The sequence below is a fragment of the Mustela lutreola genome, chromosome 8 (genome assembly GCF_030435805.1).
Source record: "Mustela lutreola isolate mMusLut2 chromosome 8, mMusLut2.pri, whole genome shotgun sequence".
In the NCBI taxonomy this organism is placed as follows: Eukaryota; Metazoa; Chordata; class Mammalia; order Carnivora; family Mustelidae; genus Mustela; species Mustela lutreola.
The window spans coordinates 28,750,515-28,770,882 of record NC_081297.1 but is presented as its reverse complement, the minus strand read 5'-3'; the positions used below and the strand labels follow the sequence as shown (position 1 = coordinate 28,770,882).

General features: G+C 35.0%; 1 protein-coding gene across 3 annotated transcripts in view; it reads right to left on the bottom strand.

Moving 5' to 3' along the window:
* UPF2 (UPF2 regulator of nonsense mediated mRNA decay) overlaps nucleotides 1-20,368 on the bottom strand; it is a 109,796-nt gene that overhangs the window by 72,417 nt on the left and 17,011 nt on the right. For all 3 annotated transcript variants that reach the window (XM_059184154.1, XM_059184153.1, XM_059184156.1), the window contains exons 4-7: nucleotides 17,439-17,599; nucleotides 10,938-11,135; nucleotides 2,866-3,015; nucleotides 1,019-1,122 (exon numbers count right to left, since the gene is read on the bottom strand). In XM_059184154.1, coding sequence (XP_059040137.1) covers nucleotides 1,019-1,122; nucleotides 2,866-3,015; nucleotides 10,938-11,135; nucleotides 17,439-17,599 — 613 coding nt within the window. The remainder of the gene's footprint in view (nucleotides 1-1,018; nucleotides 1,123-2,865; nucleotides 3,016-10,937; nucleotides 11,136-17,438; nucleotides 17,600-20,368) is intronic.

Here is a 20,368-nt window from a genome sequence, read left to right as displayed (position 1 = left end):
GGTTCACTGAGTGATGCAGATCTTCCATAGACATAATTTTATATATATAAAATTACATTATTTAATATAATTGCCAATCTCATCAGGAAAGTCTCATCAATGAATCTCTTCAAAAAACAATTGGGAAGGTATCAAGCTTGTCATGGTAGACCTAAGTATCCCAAAATTCTAACTTTTGTTTAGAATTTTCCTTCATTGGTAATAAATACTTTGTTGCTGTCCTTGAAGTGACAGGATCACCTTGTTCATGTTGGAAAACTGTCTGCCAAACACCCAAGTCTGAGTAAACAGTCTGTCCATCACTTCTTTCAAATAAAAATGGTATTCTATGAAAAAAGCAACTAGTTCAACTCGAAACTCAATCACACAACTATTTTCCCAAGAAAACCTTGAGAAAGCAGAAGTGCCTTATATGAAAGTCCCATTTTTTTCAGATTAAAAGGATGTGCATTCAAAGATCGAAATGAAATAAAATCATAAATTTTTACAGTCATCAAGGAGAGTCTTAAGTGAAAGTAGCACTCTATTTTTAATTGCAAATCATGGCAGCAAAGAATACAAAGGCTACTAGCACAGTTTTCACCCACTCATGCTAAATTGCCAGTTGCTTTTTCAAATGTCAAAAACAATGAAAAGGCAAGGCTAGTGGTGGGGGGGACCCTAGTTTTGGTATGAAAAGAGTTTTAACTTTACAAACCTCATGAAAGCGCCTCAGAAGACTCCAGAAACTGACAAAGCATACTTTAAGAATTTCGGGTCTAAAACCATATTTTTCAAACTGTGGGGTCCCTAGATGAAGGGGAGAAGCATGAAGCCAATTCTAGACACAGTTTCACACTAAGAGACAACATCTACAAATTAGATCCAATTTTCTATGTTTATCTTGGATTCCCAAGAGTCCACTTGAAAACATAGTTCATTCTATGGCAAAAACTGTCCAAAACGCACAGGCGTTCCTAATTAGAGCTATCCCACAAGGTCTATGAGCTTGCATAAAGTTAAACCATGACAATTATACCTTGTCTATCAGATCTCGGTTGACACAGTTGGGCAACTGCTGGAGGAAAGCATCTACTATGAGCTTGAGATGAGATCCAGTGCTGGCTTCTTCATCCTCTTGTTCTAATATAAAATTATTTTTTAAATAGGTTAAAAAAATACAAAGAGACAATACAGACAAGAATAGAAACATTCAATTTTAAGTTATTTGGCAAATAGATAATCTGGAGTTTTTTGAAAAAATGGAAGCCTTTTTATGAAAACATTTTTATGAAAAATGGAAGCTATTACCCTAATATTTGGGTATTATCTAGAATCAGAACCTAAAGATTTCAGGTAGGCTTTCAGGTATCAAATATGAAAAGGCAAATTTTTGCATTAGACATAAAAACTCAAACATAAATTGCATATAGTTTTATAGTAAATTTGTTATTTTTATCTGCTGAGCATCCCACCCCCATGTCTTCAAGTAATAACAGCCTTCCCATCACTTGTTTGCCTTTGAAGGCAACCCATGGGATTCTGATAGGGAAGAGCACAGCCACAGCACAGCATATTGCCTTCCTCTTAGCCACAGGCAACCACTAGCCAAATCCTTCCATGACACTTGTGTATAGATACTGAGAGAGACTCTCTTGTCCTTTGATGTTAATAGCTGATAGGACCTTGGCCTAGGGCAGCTTCCAACCATGCCCACCCTCCCTTCATGACATGGAGAAAAGAAAATCTGCAGTAGGGATGCCTGGGTGGCTCAGTCGGTTAACCGGCTGCCTTTGGTTCAGGTCATGATCCCAGCGCCCTGGGATCGAGTACATCGGGCACCTTACTCCGCAGGGAGCCTGCTTCTCCCTCTGCCTCTGCCTGCCTGTACTCTATCTCTCTGTTAAATAAATAAATAAATAAATAAATAAAGTCTTAAAAAAAAAAAAATCTGCAGTAGGAAACAATGAAGACAATAGAGAAGTAAGCAATACCGACAAAAGGTATCCTTCTAATAAAAAAAATCCCAGCTAATAAATGGATAATATATATATATATGTGTGTATATATATATTAAATATTGCTAATAGCCATAAAAAGAATGAGATATTGCCATTTGCAACAAAATGGATGGATCTAAAGAGTATAATGCTAAGTGAAGTAAGTCAGAGAAAAACAAATAATGTAGGATTTCACTCATATGTGGAATTTAAGAAACAGAACAAGCAAACAAAGAAAAAAGAGACAAACATAAAAGACTCTCAAATACAGAGAATTGGTGGTTGTCAAAGGGGAGGCAGTTGGGCAGGCAGATAAAATAGATAAGGGGGATCAGGAGGAGACATCATGATGAGCACCGATAATGTACAGAATCACTGAATCATCATATTGTACACCTGTCCCTAATATAACATACTGTATGTTAACTGAACTTCAATAAAAAGTCCTAACTAATTAAAAAAAAACTAATAGGAAGTATTTAGGGAGTAATTAACAAAAAACTTTTTTTTTTTACTAAATATAAAATATTACTCAATTATAAAAACAAAATTATAACAAACTGATCTACTAGTTGTCTTTTTATCTCTCAACCATTTTAGAAAAACTTTCAAATACTTTTATGTTAAGACTGTAAAGATCATACCATAAATTAAATTCAGGACAAACTTAGATGCAGAAGAAATATCTATTAAGATATTGAGAATTTGGATGATCATTAAAGCATGTATTCACATTACATGGGACATATTATGTTTCTATTCCAAATCAAATTCCAAAAAAGTGATGGCCTGGAAAGAATAGGAAAATAGAGAACTAAAGAGTAAAGCAGGAGCTCTGTGTATAAAAATTAATCAAGAATTAAATTGTTAGCAAAATAAAACTTACCTTGCTCATCAAGAAGTTTCTTTGTGAGATCCTCAGCTTCATCTCCACCCTCTAACTCCAAGGTGTCATCATTAATTTCTAGATTCTCCAACTCGAGTTCCAAATCATCAGGATTTGATACTTCCTTATTATCTTTAGGTTCTTTTGTCTCTATTTGAAAACAAAGAATCAGTTATCTCTGAATTAAGTCATATTGAAATCCTAGTCTTACTTTTGTGTTTGAAATTTTTCATAAATGAAAAAAACAAAAAAGCCTGAGTTCAAGACTTTATGCTTTAAAGAGTAGTAGACTTAGGGTGTCCACTGAAATTATATTTCTCAGCCTCATCTTCTCTTAAGAGTCTCTAATCTCATAATTTCTGCAGTAAAAGTAGAAATGTTTTACTGATACACGATCCCATCCCATATTTGGAAGAATCAAAACTCTAATATGGATTGGTTCTGCTACCTCTATTGGAGACAGTTTTCTTATTCGTTTACCCTTCCATTCAACTAACACTTAAATTCTTACATGCTAACTACTGTTCTAAACAACAAGGATACCACTTTGCACGAGATAAAAACCCCTGCCCATATGGAGCATATACTCATTTCCCAGTATTCTCTGACGTCTGGCTATCAAAAAAACCAACATTTACTACCAGCTACTATGTATTCAAAACTATGCTAAACTGAACATTCACAAAAAGCATAAATGTGACTCTTGCTCTCAAGAAATGTATAACCTATCCAAGGAAATTAAATTAATATACACAAGTGAGTCAGAGGAATATGGTGAAGAAAGGATTACAAGCAGAAAACATGACGAGGGAAGGCCATGAAGTAAAAGGACTATCCTGCTGCAGATGCTAAAAAGGCGAAAAAAGTAAGGGTAATGTGGTATCAGATATTGGAGGAAGACCTACACCAAACTGTGCAGCATCCAAGAGACAAGGTTAACAAGTATACATTATCTTCCAAATAAATGTAAAGCCATTAAAAAGACAGGAGAGTCAAATTAATTTTTAGAATGTACAGAAGGCAGCAAGAGCAAATCCAGGGCAGCCAGGGAGGAAGAATCACACAGTGGCCCAGGTTAAAAGACGACAGCTCCTTAGATTAGAATAGAAGCAGTAAGAACAAAACCAATCTCAGATACACATAAAAGGTTGAAATAAGCAGACTTGATTACTACAGTGACTGCCCCTTCCTCTTCTATCGGACCCTGAAAAACACTGACATTTAAAAGGTCCAATGAAAGTGGAAACTGAAGGTAAGTAGAGAAGACAAGAAGGTTTAGTGCCACAGAAGCCATGGAATGGAAATGCTCCACAAAGGAAATTGTAAACTGTGTTGAATGGTTTGAGAGATCAAATGAGAGAGACTGGAACCTGCCCATGAGATACAGCAACATGAACTTGACTGGTAATTTTGGCAAAAAACAGTTTCGGCATAGAGGTGAGGCTAGAGCCAGACTGAAGTAGACTAATGAGGAAGTAAGACAGTGAACAATCTGCGTGTTTCAAAAAGACTACATAAAAAAGAGACAGGATAGTAGCCAACAAAGGATAGGAGGCCCAGGAGGCTTCAGAGTATTCACAATTTGCTTTGATCTGTTTTGTTTTTTAAAGATGAGAATATGTTTGAATACTGAGATTAAGGATCCAGTAGAGAGAGGGAAAGAGAGACAGAGAATTCGGTATCAAAGAGATAAAAAGGGATAATGGACTGCAACAGGGTTCAGGACAAAGAAGGAAACAAGATTCAGAGCAAGAAGATGACCTGGCCTTATACAGAAGTTGTAGAATTTCACCTTATCACCCAGGGAAGAAACATTGTATAAGCCCTAAGACTGGCAGATTTATAAATTAGAAGGGGTACACTATTGAGGGAATTATATCTGAAGGCCTCCATCTTCTCTATGAAGTACTATATTGCACATCATCTTCTGCTAAGGAGGGAAGCAGAACGAAAACTGGAGAGAGAATGAAAATGTGTTACGGAGTATGGGAGAGGGAACTAAGGACAGAGATGCTGTCAAATTTCCATGCAGTGTTGAGAACCTAGTTGAGATTGGTGTCCATGAATTTATCAAGTTATCAAGCTATCTAAATGATCATCTCTAAGAGAACTCAACAGTTTGGATACAGAAATCAATATATGGCGGATGACAGAGTTCATCCAGGGCTGAACTTGACAGGCATGTATGAATGAAAGACAGAAGAAGAAAGAATGTGTAAAAGAAATATTAAAGATGTATAGCAGTATGCAATCTAGAAAAGAAGGTAAGCGAAGGCAGGTGAAAACTACTGGAAGGCCAAAAAAAATAATAAATAAATGCAAATTTAAAATTTTTTAAAAACTGAGGAAGCCAAGCAAGGGACTAGATGTCTCAAAAGAGGCAGAAGAGGGGCAGTGAGTGTACCTGAGAAGGTAAGGTATAAGGACACAGAGGTATTTAAGTTAGTGGTTTGAGGTAATTTCAGGGCTGGTGCAGATTGGAAGATTAATTTCTATCATACTGGTAAAAATGAAAGGTAAAGTTCAAACCAGTTACTAGTAGAAACTGTCCTATAATTTTTTATCCACAGAATACCTCTACCAAATAAAATAGCATTTTCTTTCTTTTAATAAGTTGAACTGCTTAGTCAGTTACAAATTTGGTTTATTCATTCTTGGGTATATTTCTGTACATAAGACCATACCCCCCTTCTCCTTTCATAATACTGTTCACAGGATTGATCTCTTATATTACTAAAACAGAGACTTGCTGGTCCACACCATATTTCTAATTTATCCTATATCACTGACAGTAACATTTTAACAGAAAGTAACAAAACAGTAACAAAAAGCTGTGTATCAATCACATCTATGCATCTATGTTATTTAAACTTCAAATAAATGATACTCATGGTCTGTAGTGAGATAGTTCAAATGAATTTCTCACTACCCTCCAAATTTATTATACCTTCTAAAAAGGCAGAATGAATTATTTGATCCTTATTTCCTCTCCAAATATACTAGATAATTTCCAGCTGCTGTGTCTTGTTTTTTTTTTTTTTTTTTTCATGCCATTCTCTCTACTTGGAAGGTCCACCCCAGTATCTCAAGTTCAGCTTCAAAAAGTCTGTCACAAAGGTCCATTTCTGCCACAGAGTTTTATCTGATCTCCAACCATGGTTACTGATACCACGCGTTTGTTTGTTTGTTTTTGTTTTTTAAAGATTTGAGAGAGTGCATGGTATATGGGGGGTGGGGGGGGAGACAAGGGAGAGGAACAGAGAGAATCCCAAGCTGACTCCACTTGAGCAAGGAGCTGCATGCTCAGGGCTCAATCTCACAACCCTGAGATCATGACCTGAAATCAAGAGTCAGAAGCTTAACTGACTTAGCCACCCAGGTGCCCCCAGCCCCACTGCCTCAACTGCCACAGTTCTTGTACTTTTCCTATGGCCCCACTCCTAGTTTCCTTCATATTCTAATTCTTTGAGACCCAGGCTGCTCCCCACTAATGTGACTGTAAGTCAACAGGCTTGCTCATATTTGTCTTGTCCATGTCCCTCAGTTCATTATCTCACAAGAGAGGTTGATACCCTAATCCCACTACCTCAAAGAAAAACAAATATTAGAACCCTTCAAGTAAGTCAAACTTGAATGATGCTATGAAAAACCTATCATGGCAGAAACACTGAGGTAACTAATGTTTTAGAAACTACTCTTCAGGGCTTCAGTTGTACATATATGAGGAAATGCCTTCTGAGAAACTTTAACTGACAAAACTGAGCAGTAGTTACCTAAAATGAGCATTTTATGTATTTTTTTCCTTATACTTCCTGATACATTTCAAATATTTCAACATTACTTTCATAAAATATAAAGTAAAATTTATCTTAAGGTAAGAACATCTTTGAGATTAACCAAGAGGTTTTTATATTTTTATGGTACCACAATATAGTCCCACATATTTTTATGGTTCCACTATCCTATGGCATTCTTACCATAGGATGACCTCAACTATCGTGTACACAAAAATAGCCTAATTTTTGGAATACTACTCAGCCATCAAAAAATAAAAAGATCTTGTCATTTGCAACAACATAGATGGAAGTAGAGGGTGTTAGGCTAAGCGAAATAAGTCAATCAGAGAGAGACAACTATCAAATGATCTCACTGACTGTGGAATTTAAGAAACAAAACAGGGGATCATAGGGGAAGAGAAGAAAAAAAATAAAAGATGAAATCAGAGCGGGAGACAAACCACAAGAGACTCTTACACATAGGAAACACTAAGGGTTGGGGAAGGAAGTGGGGTGGAGGGTGGGGTAACTGGGGGATGGACATTAAGGAGGACATGTAATATACTGAGCACCAGGTATTATGTAAGACTGATGCATTGCTGACCTCTACCTCTGAAACCATTAATACATTATGTTAACTAAATTTAAATAAAAATAAAACTTTAAAAAATAGCCTGTTTTTCATTTCACATTCAGTATACTTTAGAACTTAGATTCTAAGGAAGAATGTCATAAAACGAAATTGTTTTATTACTCTTCTTTCAATTAATATGTAGCACGACCCTATTCCCCATTTTAAATATGTTATATATGAAAAAGGAAAACAAAACTGATCCTTTAAAAAAAAGCTTTCAGTTAAAAACTTTAGGTGTTTATACGTTACCTGTAACACATCCACCACTGTGGTTGGGATATTGACAGTGGGGGATGCTGTGTGTGTGTGGAGGGACGGGGGATATGGGAACTGTATACTTTCAGCTTAATTTTGCTGTGAACCTAAAGCTTTAGCTCTAAAAAATGAAGTCTAATATTTTTTTTTTTTAAGATTTATTTTATTTATTTATTTGACAGAGATCACAAGTCGGCGAGAGGCAGGCAGAGAGAGAGGAGGAAGCAGGCTCCCTGCAGAGCAGAGAGCCCGATGTGGGGCTCAATCCCAGAATCCTGGGATCATGACCTGAGCTGAAGGCAGCGGCTTAATCCACTGAGCCACCCAGGCACCCCAAAAATGAAGTCTAATATTAAAAAAAAAAAGTTTTTGTGTGTCAAAGGACATTATCAAGAAAGTAAAAAGACAATCTTTGGAGTGGGAAAAACATCTGCAAATCTGATAAGGGTCTAATATCCAGAATATTTTAAAAATTCTTACAATAATAAGATGACTTAGTTAAAAAATAGACAAAGGACTTAAAAAGAGATATGCAAATGGTCACCAACCACATGAAAACATATGCAACATCACTAGTCATTAGGAAAACATAATCAAAACTACAATACCAACTTTACACCCACTAGGACAGCTGTAGGAAAAAGAAAATCATAAAACAACAAGGGTTGGTAAGGATATAGAGAAATGTAGGAATGTTAACATGGTCCAGCCACTGTAAAACAGTTTGAGAGTTTAAAAGTTAAACATAGAAGTTTGTATTTCTTAATCCCCTTCACCTATTTCATCCATCCTTCTGCATCCCTCCCCTCTGGCAACCGCCAGTTTGTTGGGTGTATTAATAGATATGTTTCTGGGTTTTTTTCTTTTTCTTTTCATTTGTTTTTCAGATTCCACATATAAGTGAAATCATATGGTATTTGTCTTTGTCAGAATTATTTTACTTAGCATAATATTCTCTAGGTCGATCTAACAACATCCAAGTTGTTGCAAATAGTAAGATCTTATTCTATTTTTTTTTTAAGATTTTATATATTTATGAGTGAGCGAGAAAAGACAAGTTGGGGGCGGGGCAAGGGAGTGGGACAGGCAGGGGCAAAGGGAGAAGCAGACCCTACTGCTGAGCAGGGAGTCCAGATGCAGGGCTCCATCCCAGGACCTTGAGGTCATGACCTGAGAGGAAGGCAAACACTTAACTGACTGAGTTACCAAATGCCTAAGGTTTAATTCTTTCTTATGACTAACATTTCATTTTATATATATATGCCATATCCTCTTATCCATTCACATCTATCAACAGGCACTTAGTTTGCTTCTACATTCTGACTACCGTAAATGGTGCTGCAATAAACATAGGGGTGCATATATCCTTTCAAATTACTGTTTCTGTTCTCCCAAATACCCAATAGTGGGATTAGTGGATTGTATGATATTTCTCCTTTTAATTTTTTGAGGAAATTCCATACTGTTTTCTATTTGTAGTACCAATTTATGTTCCCACCAATAATAATGAAGATCCCTTTTTCAACACCTCTGATTTTTTGTCTTTTTTGATACTAGTGATTCGGTCTGGTGGGAGGTGATATCTCACTGTGGTTTTGATTTGTATTTCCTTGGTGAGTAGTGGTGTTGAACATCTTTTTTTTTTTTTTTTTTTTAAAGATTTTATTTATTTATTTGACAGAGAGAAATCACAAGTAGATGGAGAGGCAGGCAGAGAGAGAGAGAGGGAAGCAGGCTCCCTGCCGAATAGGGAGCCCGATGTGGGACTCGATCCCAGGACTCTGAGATCATGACCCGAGCCGAAGGCAGCGGCTTAACCCACTGAGCCACTCAGGCGCCCGGTGTTGAACATCTTTTCATGGTCTATTGGCCATCTATATGTCTTCTTCAAAAAAAGTATATTCAGATCCTCTGCCCATGTTTTAATCAAATTATGTGGCTTTTTGGTGTTGAGTTGTAGGAGTTCTTTATATATTTTGCATATTAACCCCTTATCAGAAATAGCATTTGCAAGTATCTTCTCCCATTCTGTAGTTATTATAATAGCTTTGCATGGTGACAGATGGTAACTACACTTACAGTGGTGAGTACCATACAACATACAGAACTGTCTAATCACAATGTTGTACACCTGAAACTAATATAACATGTCAACTATACTTCAACTAAAAAAATAAAAAGCTCAAAGTCCACTGATGTGATACACACACAAAATGAAATATAGTTCAACCATAAATAGGAATGGAGTACTGACAAAAGTATAATGTGAATATACCTTCAAAACATGATGCTAAGAAAAAGACAAAGAGATCATACTTTTGTGACTCCAATTATATGACACACTAAAAATAAATCCACAGACACAGAATGCAAATTGGTATTTGCCAGGGGTTAGAGGAAGGGAGGAATGTAGAGAAATTGTTTCATGGGTATAGGAATGAGGGACTGTTTTAGAAGTGTGTGTTATAATCACTGCATCAAAAGCAAAGAATATTACTTTCTAGTTTCTAATGTAAGGCATGTAAATTACTAATCTTAACATAACTCAAAAAGCAGTGTTAACACAGGAATTCAGGGCCCTAATCATTCATTAACAAGGCTGAAATTTCAGATCCACTAGCTGTGTTAAGTTACTTAAACCTGGGTAGTTACTCAACCCTTTAGTGCCAGTTTTCTCATCTGAAAACAGGGACAATAACAGTAGCTGCACTTCACAGGATTATTAAGAGAATTAAACAATGTTTTACTTATAAAGTACTAAAATGACGTTTGGCATGAAGTAATTATTAAATAAAAATTACTAGCTATTATTTTTTTATATGAGTTCCCTGATAAATATATTGGATTACAAAAGTACATTTAAAAAAAATTATCTGCTATCTCTACAAATCCCTGCCACCATTCCCTCCCATCTCCCTTCCAACTCTAGTCTGGCAGAATTCCATTTAGAAAACATGGTGTGACTGGTATTCAGGACCTTCCACTATTTTAATGATCTCAAAGCTTGTGATTTCTCTAAATTAACTCTCCTTCACAAAAAGCTAGGGTTATCTGGCCTAGAAAGAGTCTTAATAGGTAAAGAGCACCACGGAACTGACACTTGTCCTAACTGGGAAAATTCTCCAACTGGGAGAATTTCAGCTCTTACCAAGATCTCACATGAACTCATTACATTATAAACAAACATTTTCAAATTATTTCACATTAACATAAATGTTCTGGTACTGTTGAAATTATGTCATCTATCACCCTTTCATGCTCTATTCCATGTTATTCTGTCATTTATTTAATCTAATGACTCAATGTTCATACTGCAAAACTAGTAACTAAAAATATACTTTTACAAATATTAATTTAAAATTAATTTTTATAGCACTTAATGTAAAAATTTATCCTCTAGAATTTACCTTTGGAATCATCTTTGTTGGAATCTTTATTCTGACAACTTTTCTCATTATCTTTAAACAAGATGGCTGGAACAAAAGCTTTCAAATCAATGAGGTTCTCATAAAAATTCCGAGCATCTTCATCTTCCCATATACCACCTTCCAAGTCATATTCTCCAGGCTTACCAGGTGTAAAAATATCAATTCCAGGCCCATGCTCTACAATAAAATAAGCCAGAGGAAATTAAAACCATTTCAGGTATAGTATGCAAAAACATGTAACAAGATATTTTCAATTTTACAACTGATGAATCCGGAGTGTTTCAATTAATAGAAGCTTCTTCAATCAACAAATACTCTGGACTGTTCATGTAATCATCTTTAATATCAAATGAGGACAGACTAGAGGACAACATATGTGAAAGACGCTTTTTCTCTTATATAAGAAATACATAAGCCTGGCCATTCCTAAAATATTCACATCTCCCATAAAGCATTTTCTTTATGACTCCCAACCCTCTGTACCACTTATAACACAATTATCTTCCTAAGTAAACAAAAAAATATTTAAGATTTTTTTTTTAAGCAATCCCTGTACCTAATGTGGGGCTCAACGTCACAACATTGAGATAAAGAGTCACATGCTCTCTGGGGTGCCTGGGTAACTCTGGGGGTTAAGCATCTGCCTTGAGCTCAGGTTCCTGAGATTGAGCCCTGTGTCAGGCTCCTCTGCTCAGTGGGGAGTCTGCTTCTCCCTCTGCCTCTGCCCTCGCCCCACTCGTGTGTGTGTGCGCGCACGCGCGCACACGCACGCGTGTCCATTCTCTCTCCCTCTCTCAAAAAAAAAAAAGAGTCAATGCTCTGCCAGTTGTGCCAGTCAGGTGCCCCAGAAGTAAACCATAAGCTTCTAATTAAGTTTTGGTATGATTCTTTGGTATAATCCGTGGTATAAGGCAGGCTGCTATAAAGTGTCAAGTGATAAATAACTGGAAAAGAACAGAAGGAAAGAAGAAAAAATAAGAAGATATTTCAGTAGATGGTAGAAAACCACGCAGATATTTGCACATGAACACACACACACACACACACACACACACACACACAGAGTCTACCTTTTACATACAACTATAACTTCTTAAAATCAGAAGAAAAAAATTAATATCCAACTTCATGATCATGAGATCACTCGTGAATTTATCTATTCTCACTGTGCTTCTCTCCTAACTAGAACTTTAAGTAAGAGAATGATCATATAGATTAAAAATAACCATAAGAGGAACGCCTGGGCTCAGCTGGTTAAGCAACTACCTTCAGCTCAGGTCATGGTCCTGGAGTCCCAGGATCGAGTCCCACATCAGACTCCCTGCTTAGCAGGGAGTCTGCTTCTCCCTCAGACCCTCCCCCTTCTCATTTCTCTCTCTCTCTCAAATAAATACATAAAATCTTTAAAAAAAAAAAAAAGTAAGAAAATTATTCATTTCATAGCAAAAACAAGACCAAGTGCAACAATCAACACAACACTGGCTCCCTAGCACACTCCTTATATGCCTTACAGCACATATATTTAAACAAAGAGCATCAAACCCATATAGTATAAAAGACTGATAAATTTATAACTTTTGTGCAATGAAAAATACAAACAAAAGCGAAGACAAACTAGAAGACAATACTGGCAATATTCATACAAATAAATTAATATTCATAACTTAAAAAGGCCTACAACCAAAGACCAAAATCCCAACAGAAAATGGATAAAGGGGCGCCTGGGTGGCTCAGTGGGTTAAGCCGCTGCCTTCGGCTCAGGTCATGATCTCAGGGTCCTGAGATCGAGGCCCGCATCGGGCTCTCTGCTCAGCGGGGAGCCTGCTTCCTCCTCTCTCTCTGCCTGCCTCTCTGCCTGCTTGTGATCTCTCTGTCAAATAAATAAATAAAATCTTTAAAAAAAAAAAAAAAAAGAAAAGAAAATGGATAAAGCCCCTGAACAGGTTAAGTAAAAGACCATATGAAAAGAACCTTAACCTCAATACTAAAAAGGATAATGTTAAATAAAACTAACATTTCTTACTGCAACACATTAGATTATGTTTAAAAGACTGATACGAGCAAATGTTGACAAGCCCACAGGGAAATAAGCACTCTCTTATCTAGAGTATAAATTAACACAGCATTAAGGGGATGTCATCTGTCAGTATCTATCAGTATTTATTTTATTTTATTTTTAACATTTTATTTACTTATTTGACAGGGAGATAAAGAGCACAAGCAGGTGAGCAGCAGGCAGAGGGAGATGGAGAATCAGGCTCCCCTCTGTGCAGAGCCCAACACGGGACTCACATGGGGCTCAATACCAGACTCTGGAATCATGACCTAATCTAAAGGCAGGGACTGAACCACCCGGGCACCCCAGTATCTATCAATATTTAAGATAAGTATAATCTTTGATCCTGTAAGATTCCCTCCAGGAATCTATACCAAAGAAATAAAAGGAAATGTGAAGTAAGATTTATAAGGATATTCACTGTAGCACTGTTTGTAACAGAGCAAAACTGAACAGAATCTAAATATCTACCAATAAGGGCTGACAAAATGCATTTATACACTCTGTAATATTAATGAGACACTAAAAGAATGAAGCATATTTATCTGATTTCAGTAATTTCTCAAAAATATGTTATTGAAATAGAAAAGTTAATACAAAATAACATACTATATAACTTAACAAGAAAGCTATGTATCAAAATCTGATTATGTATTTTACATAAGTATTTTGTACTAAAAAGTGTGGATAGAGGCATATTAAACTGTTAACCATGGATAGCTTGGAAAACAGAATGCATAAGACAGGAGACTTTCACTTTTTACTCTATAATATCCATGAATATTTTATACATATGAAAAATGCATTTGCACAGTAACTATAAATTACAAAAAAATCAACTTCTGAGAAGCAAAATAATGCTACGAAGTCGAAAAGCAGTTGATAATCTCAGGAAACTATCTGCAATGCATATGACAAAGAATAATTTCTTAAATATGCAAAGTGCTTTTATACTTTAATTAAAAATAGATAAATATTTGATGAAAAAGAAAAGGCAGGGGTAAAGGATTTAAACAAGTATGTCACAGAGAAACATATATATAAAACAGCCAATGAACTTAAAGAAGAGATGCTCAACCTCACTCAGAAGATAAAAGTCAAGAACTACAATACAGTAAGAACCTAAGGAAAAACTCATTCTCACACAGCTAGTAGCATGTAAATTTCTCTGGAAGAATATTTAACTTTATATATTTAAACATAAAATACATATACCCTATGGAATTATTGAATCACTGTAACTGTATACCTGAAACTAATATTACACTATATGTTAACTGACTGGAATTTTTTAAAAACTTAAAAAATAAAAATAAAATGTAAAAAAGAGAGTAGTTGCAGAACAGTATATATAATACAATCTCATTTCAGCAGGGCAGGAACCTGTATTCTGATCACTTAAAAGTTCAGGCCTCTTCAGACCAAGATGAGGTACCAGTGTTCTAAAACAACTAAAAAAACCCAACCAGACAATTCATACATAAGCTTTTGAACAGGATATAAGATAGCACAGGAAAGTGATTTCCAGAGAGAAGAAACAAAAAACCTGAGCCCTACAATTAACCCCTATAGCTTAATGCCTGATAAGATTTTCCAGGCTATAGCAAGTTAGGGAGAAGTAAAGCAGACCCCAGAAGTCTCCGTGAGCTGAAAACTACAGAAGCAGAGAGTGTGGCCAGACTCTAGCCCACGTGGCCAGATACTGCAGGACAGAGTACCACAGAGAAGAAAAGCACAGAGAGAGACCTTGAAGATCAATAGAGGTCTCCTTTTGAATGTTCGGCAGAATACTAATCAGCCCCTATGTCTGAGGGAACTTGTTTAGAGTGGGAAAATAACTACTATGAATCTTCATAGAAGATTCATGGGAAATCAAATAGAGCACAGAAGGATATTGCTTCTGTAATAGGGAAAATTAGCCCTAGACTAAAGGCTGCTCTGATCCCAACTAACAAAGCCAACCTGAAAAGAGTAAAACTGTTTCAAAGTAGCTTAACTGTGCCCCAGAATGAAGGTCAATGATATTTCTAAGAATACAAAACTATCCAGCAGTTATCCAATTTAAACACGATGAAAAGGCAAAATGTAGGAAAAATACAAGAACTGTAGAGAAGATAAATCACTTAATTAAAAACCAAAACAGAAATGACATATAAGATAAAATTAGTAGATAAGGACATTAAAACAGATATTCTAACTATATTTCATACACTCAATAAGCTAGGAGATAGACTAAGCATGTTTGAGACCATGGAAAATATAACGAGCTTCTAGAAATAAAAATTACATCTCTAATATTAATAATATGGGGCACCTGGGTGGCACAGTCAGTTGATCATCAGACTCTTGGTTTCAGCTCGGGGAATGATCTCAGTGTTGTGATCAGCACAGAGTCTGCTTGAGACTCTCTCTTCCTCTCCCCCTCTGCCCCTTCCATTTGTGCTTTCTCTCCCTCTTAAATAAATCTTTTGTAAAAAGGGCGCCTGGGTGGCTCAGTGGGTTAAAACCTCTGCCTTCGGCTCAGGTCATGATCCCAGGGTCCTGGGATCGAGCCCCACATCGGGCTCCCTGCAGGGAGCCTGCTTCCTCCTCTCTCTCTCTGCCTGCCTCTCTGCCTCCTTGTGATCTTTGTCTGTCAAATAAATAAATAAAAATCTTTAAAAAAAAATATTTTGTAAAAAGATTAGTATTATATCAGACACTGTAAAATAAGACTAGTGAATTTGAAGACACAGCAATAGAAATCATCCAATTCAAAACACAGAGTATAAAGTATTCGAGAATAAAAAGGACAACTTCAAACCACCTAACATAGTTATAATTACATCTCTGTAGCAGGTGGAAGAGTAACAGAAAATATATTTTAAGAAACAAGGGTCAGGATTCTCCGAATTTGATGAAAATTATAAACTAAAAGATTCAGGAAATCCAATAAACCCAAGCACAAGAAACATAAAGAAAACCATACCTAGCCACATCATAATTAAGAAATTTTAAAGCAGCCAGAGGAAAAATACAATAAAGTATTCAAAGGAAAAAATGTCACCCTAAAATTCTATACCTGGTTAAAATATCTTTTAAAATGAGGACAGATTTTTGTGTTGGCTGTTATCTCTGGAAAATGCCTAAAAATACTTGAAGTCATTTAACATTAAAAGAAAAACTACCTTAAATTTCAGTAGAAATAAATCAATACCAAATCAATGCCAAACAGCATCAAAGATTTTGGTTCTAAAATGCAATAAATATACAGAAAAGTTCCAAGAAGCCTACCAGATTAAAATAAACACAAATTATACAGTGGAACTTTTTTAAAAAAAACAAAAACTTTGAGGTTCACTGATGAAGGGATATAAAAATTAGTAGGCACTATACACATGATTATATATAAATTTAATAAAATAAACACATTCACACTATACACTATGTGTTTCTTATGGAGATGTAAAATACAAAATATCTTTTGGTATTATAGAAGGCTATTTTACAAATACTTTACTCTTAAAAATTTTTTAAGTAAACAGGATTGCCAGATAGCTTGAAGGCTAGTAACACATTAACACACCTACTAATGTAAATATAATTATTATATAAAGTAGCTGATGTGACAGATTAATGTATTAAGAGCCCTACCAACCTAAGGACAATCAAAATGGAACTTTAAAACATCTTTGAAATAGTATGGAAAACTCATCTCACAAAATGTTAAACAATTTATCTCACAAAACTGTAAAGTAACTTTTAATTCTAAATAACAACTTAAGATACTGTATCATTCAAAAAAAATAGATTAAAAATAAATATAAAAAATATTAGAATCCCAAAAATCCATTCCACCTTATGAAAAATAAAGTGAATCCTTTTATAACCCCAACTATGGTTTAAGACAGGCCCCTGTTGGAGGCACCTGGGTGGCTCAGCTGGTTAAGTGTCCAACTCTTAGTTTTTGCTCAGGTCACGATCTCAGTCAGGGTTGTGCGATCTAGCGCAGTGACCTGCTCCACGCTCAGCACAGAGTCTGCTTGAGATTCTTAGATTCTTTCCCTCTCCCTCCTGCTCTTTTCCTCCCTGCCCCCTGAAATGTGCTTGCTCTAATAAATAAAATCTTAAAAAAAAAAAAAAAAAAAAACAGGCCCCTGTTGGGTATAATTCAAAGATACCTAATATAAAAGAACCCGAAGGACTACATCGTAAAATCATATGAGTTAATTATTGTTCTCTGAGTGCAAAGCCTTTTCCATTCATAGGAATGTTTCAAATAGCAGTTTTTCGAAGTCCTTATTAGGTCTTAATACTGTACTTCTTCATTTAAAACATCTTAAAGGCATGTTTAAAACTTAAATTTTCAATACTATACACCTGACAAAATAAAGACAAGTGATAGTGCTTGCTGAAAAATCACAATATTTTTAGGGCTATCTTACCTTCTGGTGTTGGTTTGTCTTGAGGAAGATCTGGCATATTTTCATCCAAGAGGTCTGCTAAGGATTGAGAATTTGCCAGCAGCTTCTGATATGACATAGCAAATTCCTCATACTGTTTATGTCTATCTTCACTTAGCTCCCCTTTAGAATGGAGAATACGCCTATAAACAAATGATGAAATAATCTGATAATCTCATCAAAATACATGCGATCATGTATTGTTACACTGGGAATGTTCCACAAAATTTTATCACATAAGCTTTTTGCATATTTTCTTCAATTTATTTTTATTAACATTTTCAAGATGTATCTGAAAATTAAAACTGGTATAATCAAATTCACCTAAGCAATTAAATTTCAACATTAATTCTTCAAAGGCAATTGTGATTACCTATGCCTGCAGAAATGTAAAATTTGACAATGCCACTAATTAAAAATTATTTTAAAAGTCTTTTGTTAAAAATACTCCCTTCAGATAGTTAATCAAAAATACTTAACATACCTAAAATAGTTACTATTCAAAACCACAGGTTATAAAATCATATCCTTAAATTTTTTTACAATGATCTGAATCAAGATTTTTTGAAAAAGCCCACATCTCCCAAACAGCCAATTCTCAGTTTACTGTACAAGTACTGGTTATTTATCCATTTAATGAATATTAATGAAGCAACACACTTAAGCAAGGTCAGGCCATCTCAGGAACAGAGAATACAACTAGTCTTCCACTCTACAAACAAATCACTAATAAGCCACCTATAATCATAAATATAAAACTATTGAAAATTTTCCAAATGAACAGTGAAATAAAAATCTTACTATATAAACAGATAGCTGAGGTGTCTATACCTGCATCTATTTATGACTAAGTACATACATAATAACGTGAAATGTAAAACCTTACTGCAAATACAATATAGGTTTCAAAAAGCCAATTATAAATGTAAATAAAATCATTTTCAAAATATAGAAAAGTTTTTTATTACTTGTCATTTGAGTTTTCTTATGAACAAAGAAGAAAATGAGGTGTTTTTTGGTGATGTTATCTTATTAAGAGTTACAGAAAATAAAGTGAAAAACCATGCCTAAATTTACTCATCCCAGCTTACCTAGAACAATTTCCAAATTTTCCTATCTTACCCGATTTCTACCCACATAAGCTTTTGTTTAAATGCTGTAACATTCCAGCCAACATTTTCTAAGTTAGGAATATCAGCTCCCATTATAAGCACAGGGCAGATCAATGCATAGGATACTATTCATTAAATCCAATCTTCTGTTTTCAAATCCAGTCTATTAGGAATCCAAAACGAAGAATTTTCACGCATTTTCTTACTATTTAAAAGTACATTAGTATCATTCAATGAACAAGAATAGAGTTTCTCTCTTTAACCACTTATTTCAAACTAATTTTACAGGAAAGAATTCTTTCAGTAAGTTTTATGAATGAATTCTAAACCCAAAACATTCAAAAATGCTGAACTCATGAAAGCAATGACAATTACTCTGAATGAGGAAGCTTGTTAGAACTTTTAATTAGAAGTTGTATCATTTTTGAAGATAGAAAAGACACTAAAATTAAGTAAATTGTTTAAATTAATACTCAAAAGTAGGCTATTCTAAACTGTTCTGCAGTGTACTATTAGAAAAAATGTTAGTCAATAAAAACTTAAGTTTATTCTGTAAGATTAACTGTTAAGATTATGTTCAGAGTGACAGTAATAGTTCTGAGAGATTTCAAAACATCTACTGACAATTAAGATGCAAAATTATTTCAGTACTTGAAAAGAAATTGGAAAACATCTCAAAATAACAGAACCTGGAACTTTCTCTAACATGTTTTGACATTCTAGTAATCTGAAGAACATACATGCAGTTTTAGGTTATACACTCACCAAGCATTTATAATATATAAGCAGGAATAAAGTGATGACTATTTTATCACAACGAAAAAGACTGATACTTTCTCCAATATCAATCTCATTTTCAAACATCTGCCTGTGACTTCGCATTCGATCAATTAACAGTGAGTGATTTAATTCTATGATAGTTCCCTCTATACACACTCCAGTTCCTTTCCAATCACCCTAAAACAAATTAGAAATTCTGAAGCTCCAGAGGTAACTCCCACACTCCCCCAAAGCTCAATCCCATGATCAAATTTTTTTAACAGTACTATTTAACCTAACTGCTTAACTTACATGAGCTTAGGTCACTACCTAGCGAGAACAGTCCTCAGGACAAAAGCTTAGGTTTTGGTAGATGTATTTTCTAATCATATCTTACACTAAAAGCTTAGCAAGCAGCACAAGATATCAATGAAATGGCATTGGAAGAGTTCTGTCATACACAAAATTTACCTAGTCCTACATATTTTCCTTGACCATTTATTTATTTACTAAGAATCAGACTAAACACACATCTAGTAAGACTATACATTTCAATCAGAGAAATAAATGCATCATAGGTACCTGAACATTCAAAATCCCTAGAGTCATTCAGAAGTGCCCATCAAATTAAAATGAAACATTTTTTAATGACTGTACCATACATGGCAGTTTTTTATGTTTATGAAATCCCCTGGAAAAGATTATCAGTTCGATTAACTTTTTTAGAAGACCTATATGAGGGAACTAAACATTTTGCAGCACATTTGACCAAAGTACCTACTCTCTTGTGTAAATCTCACCAAATTTTCTTGAGAATTCCATGGGACTATATCACTATGCAAAATCAAGCTGAATACATGATTTATCACATATCATTTTAATTACAGTCTCTTCAGAAAGACATATATTCAGAAAGTTGAATAGAATCCATTCTTTTTGAGATGATCATAATTTAGAGGTTAGCAAACTATTTCTGTAAAGTGTCCAGATATAAATACTTTAGGCTTTCCAGACCACACATTCTTTGTTGTAACTACTCAA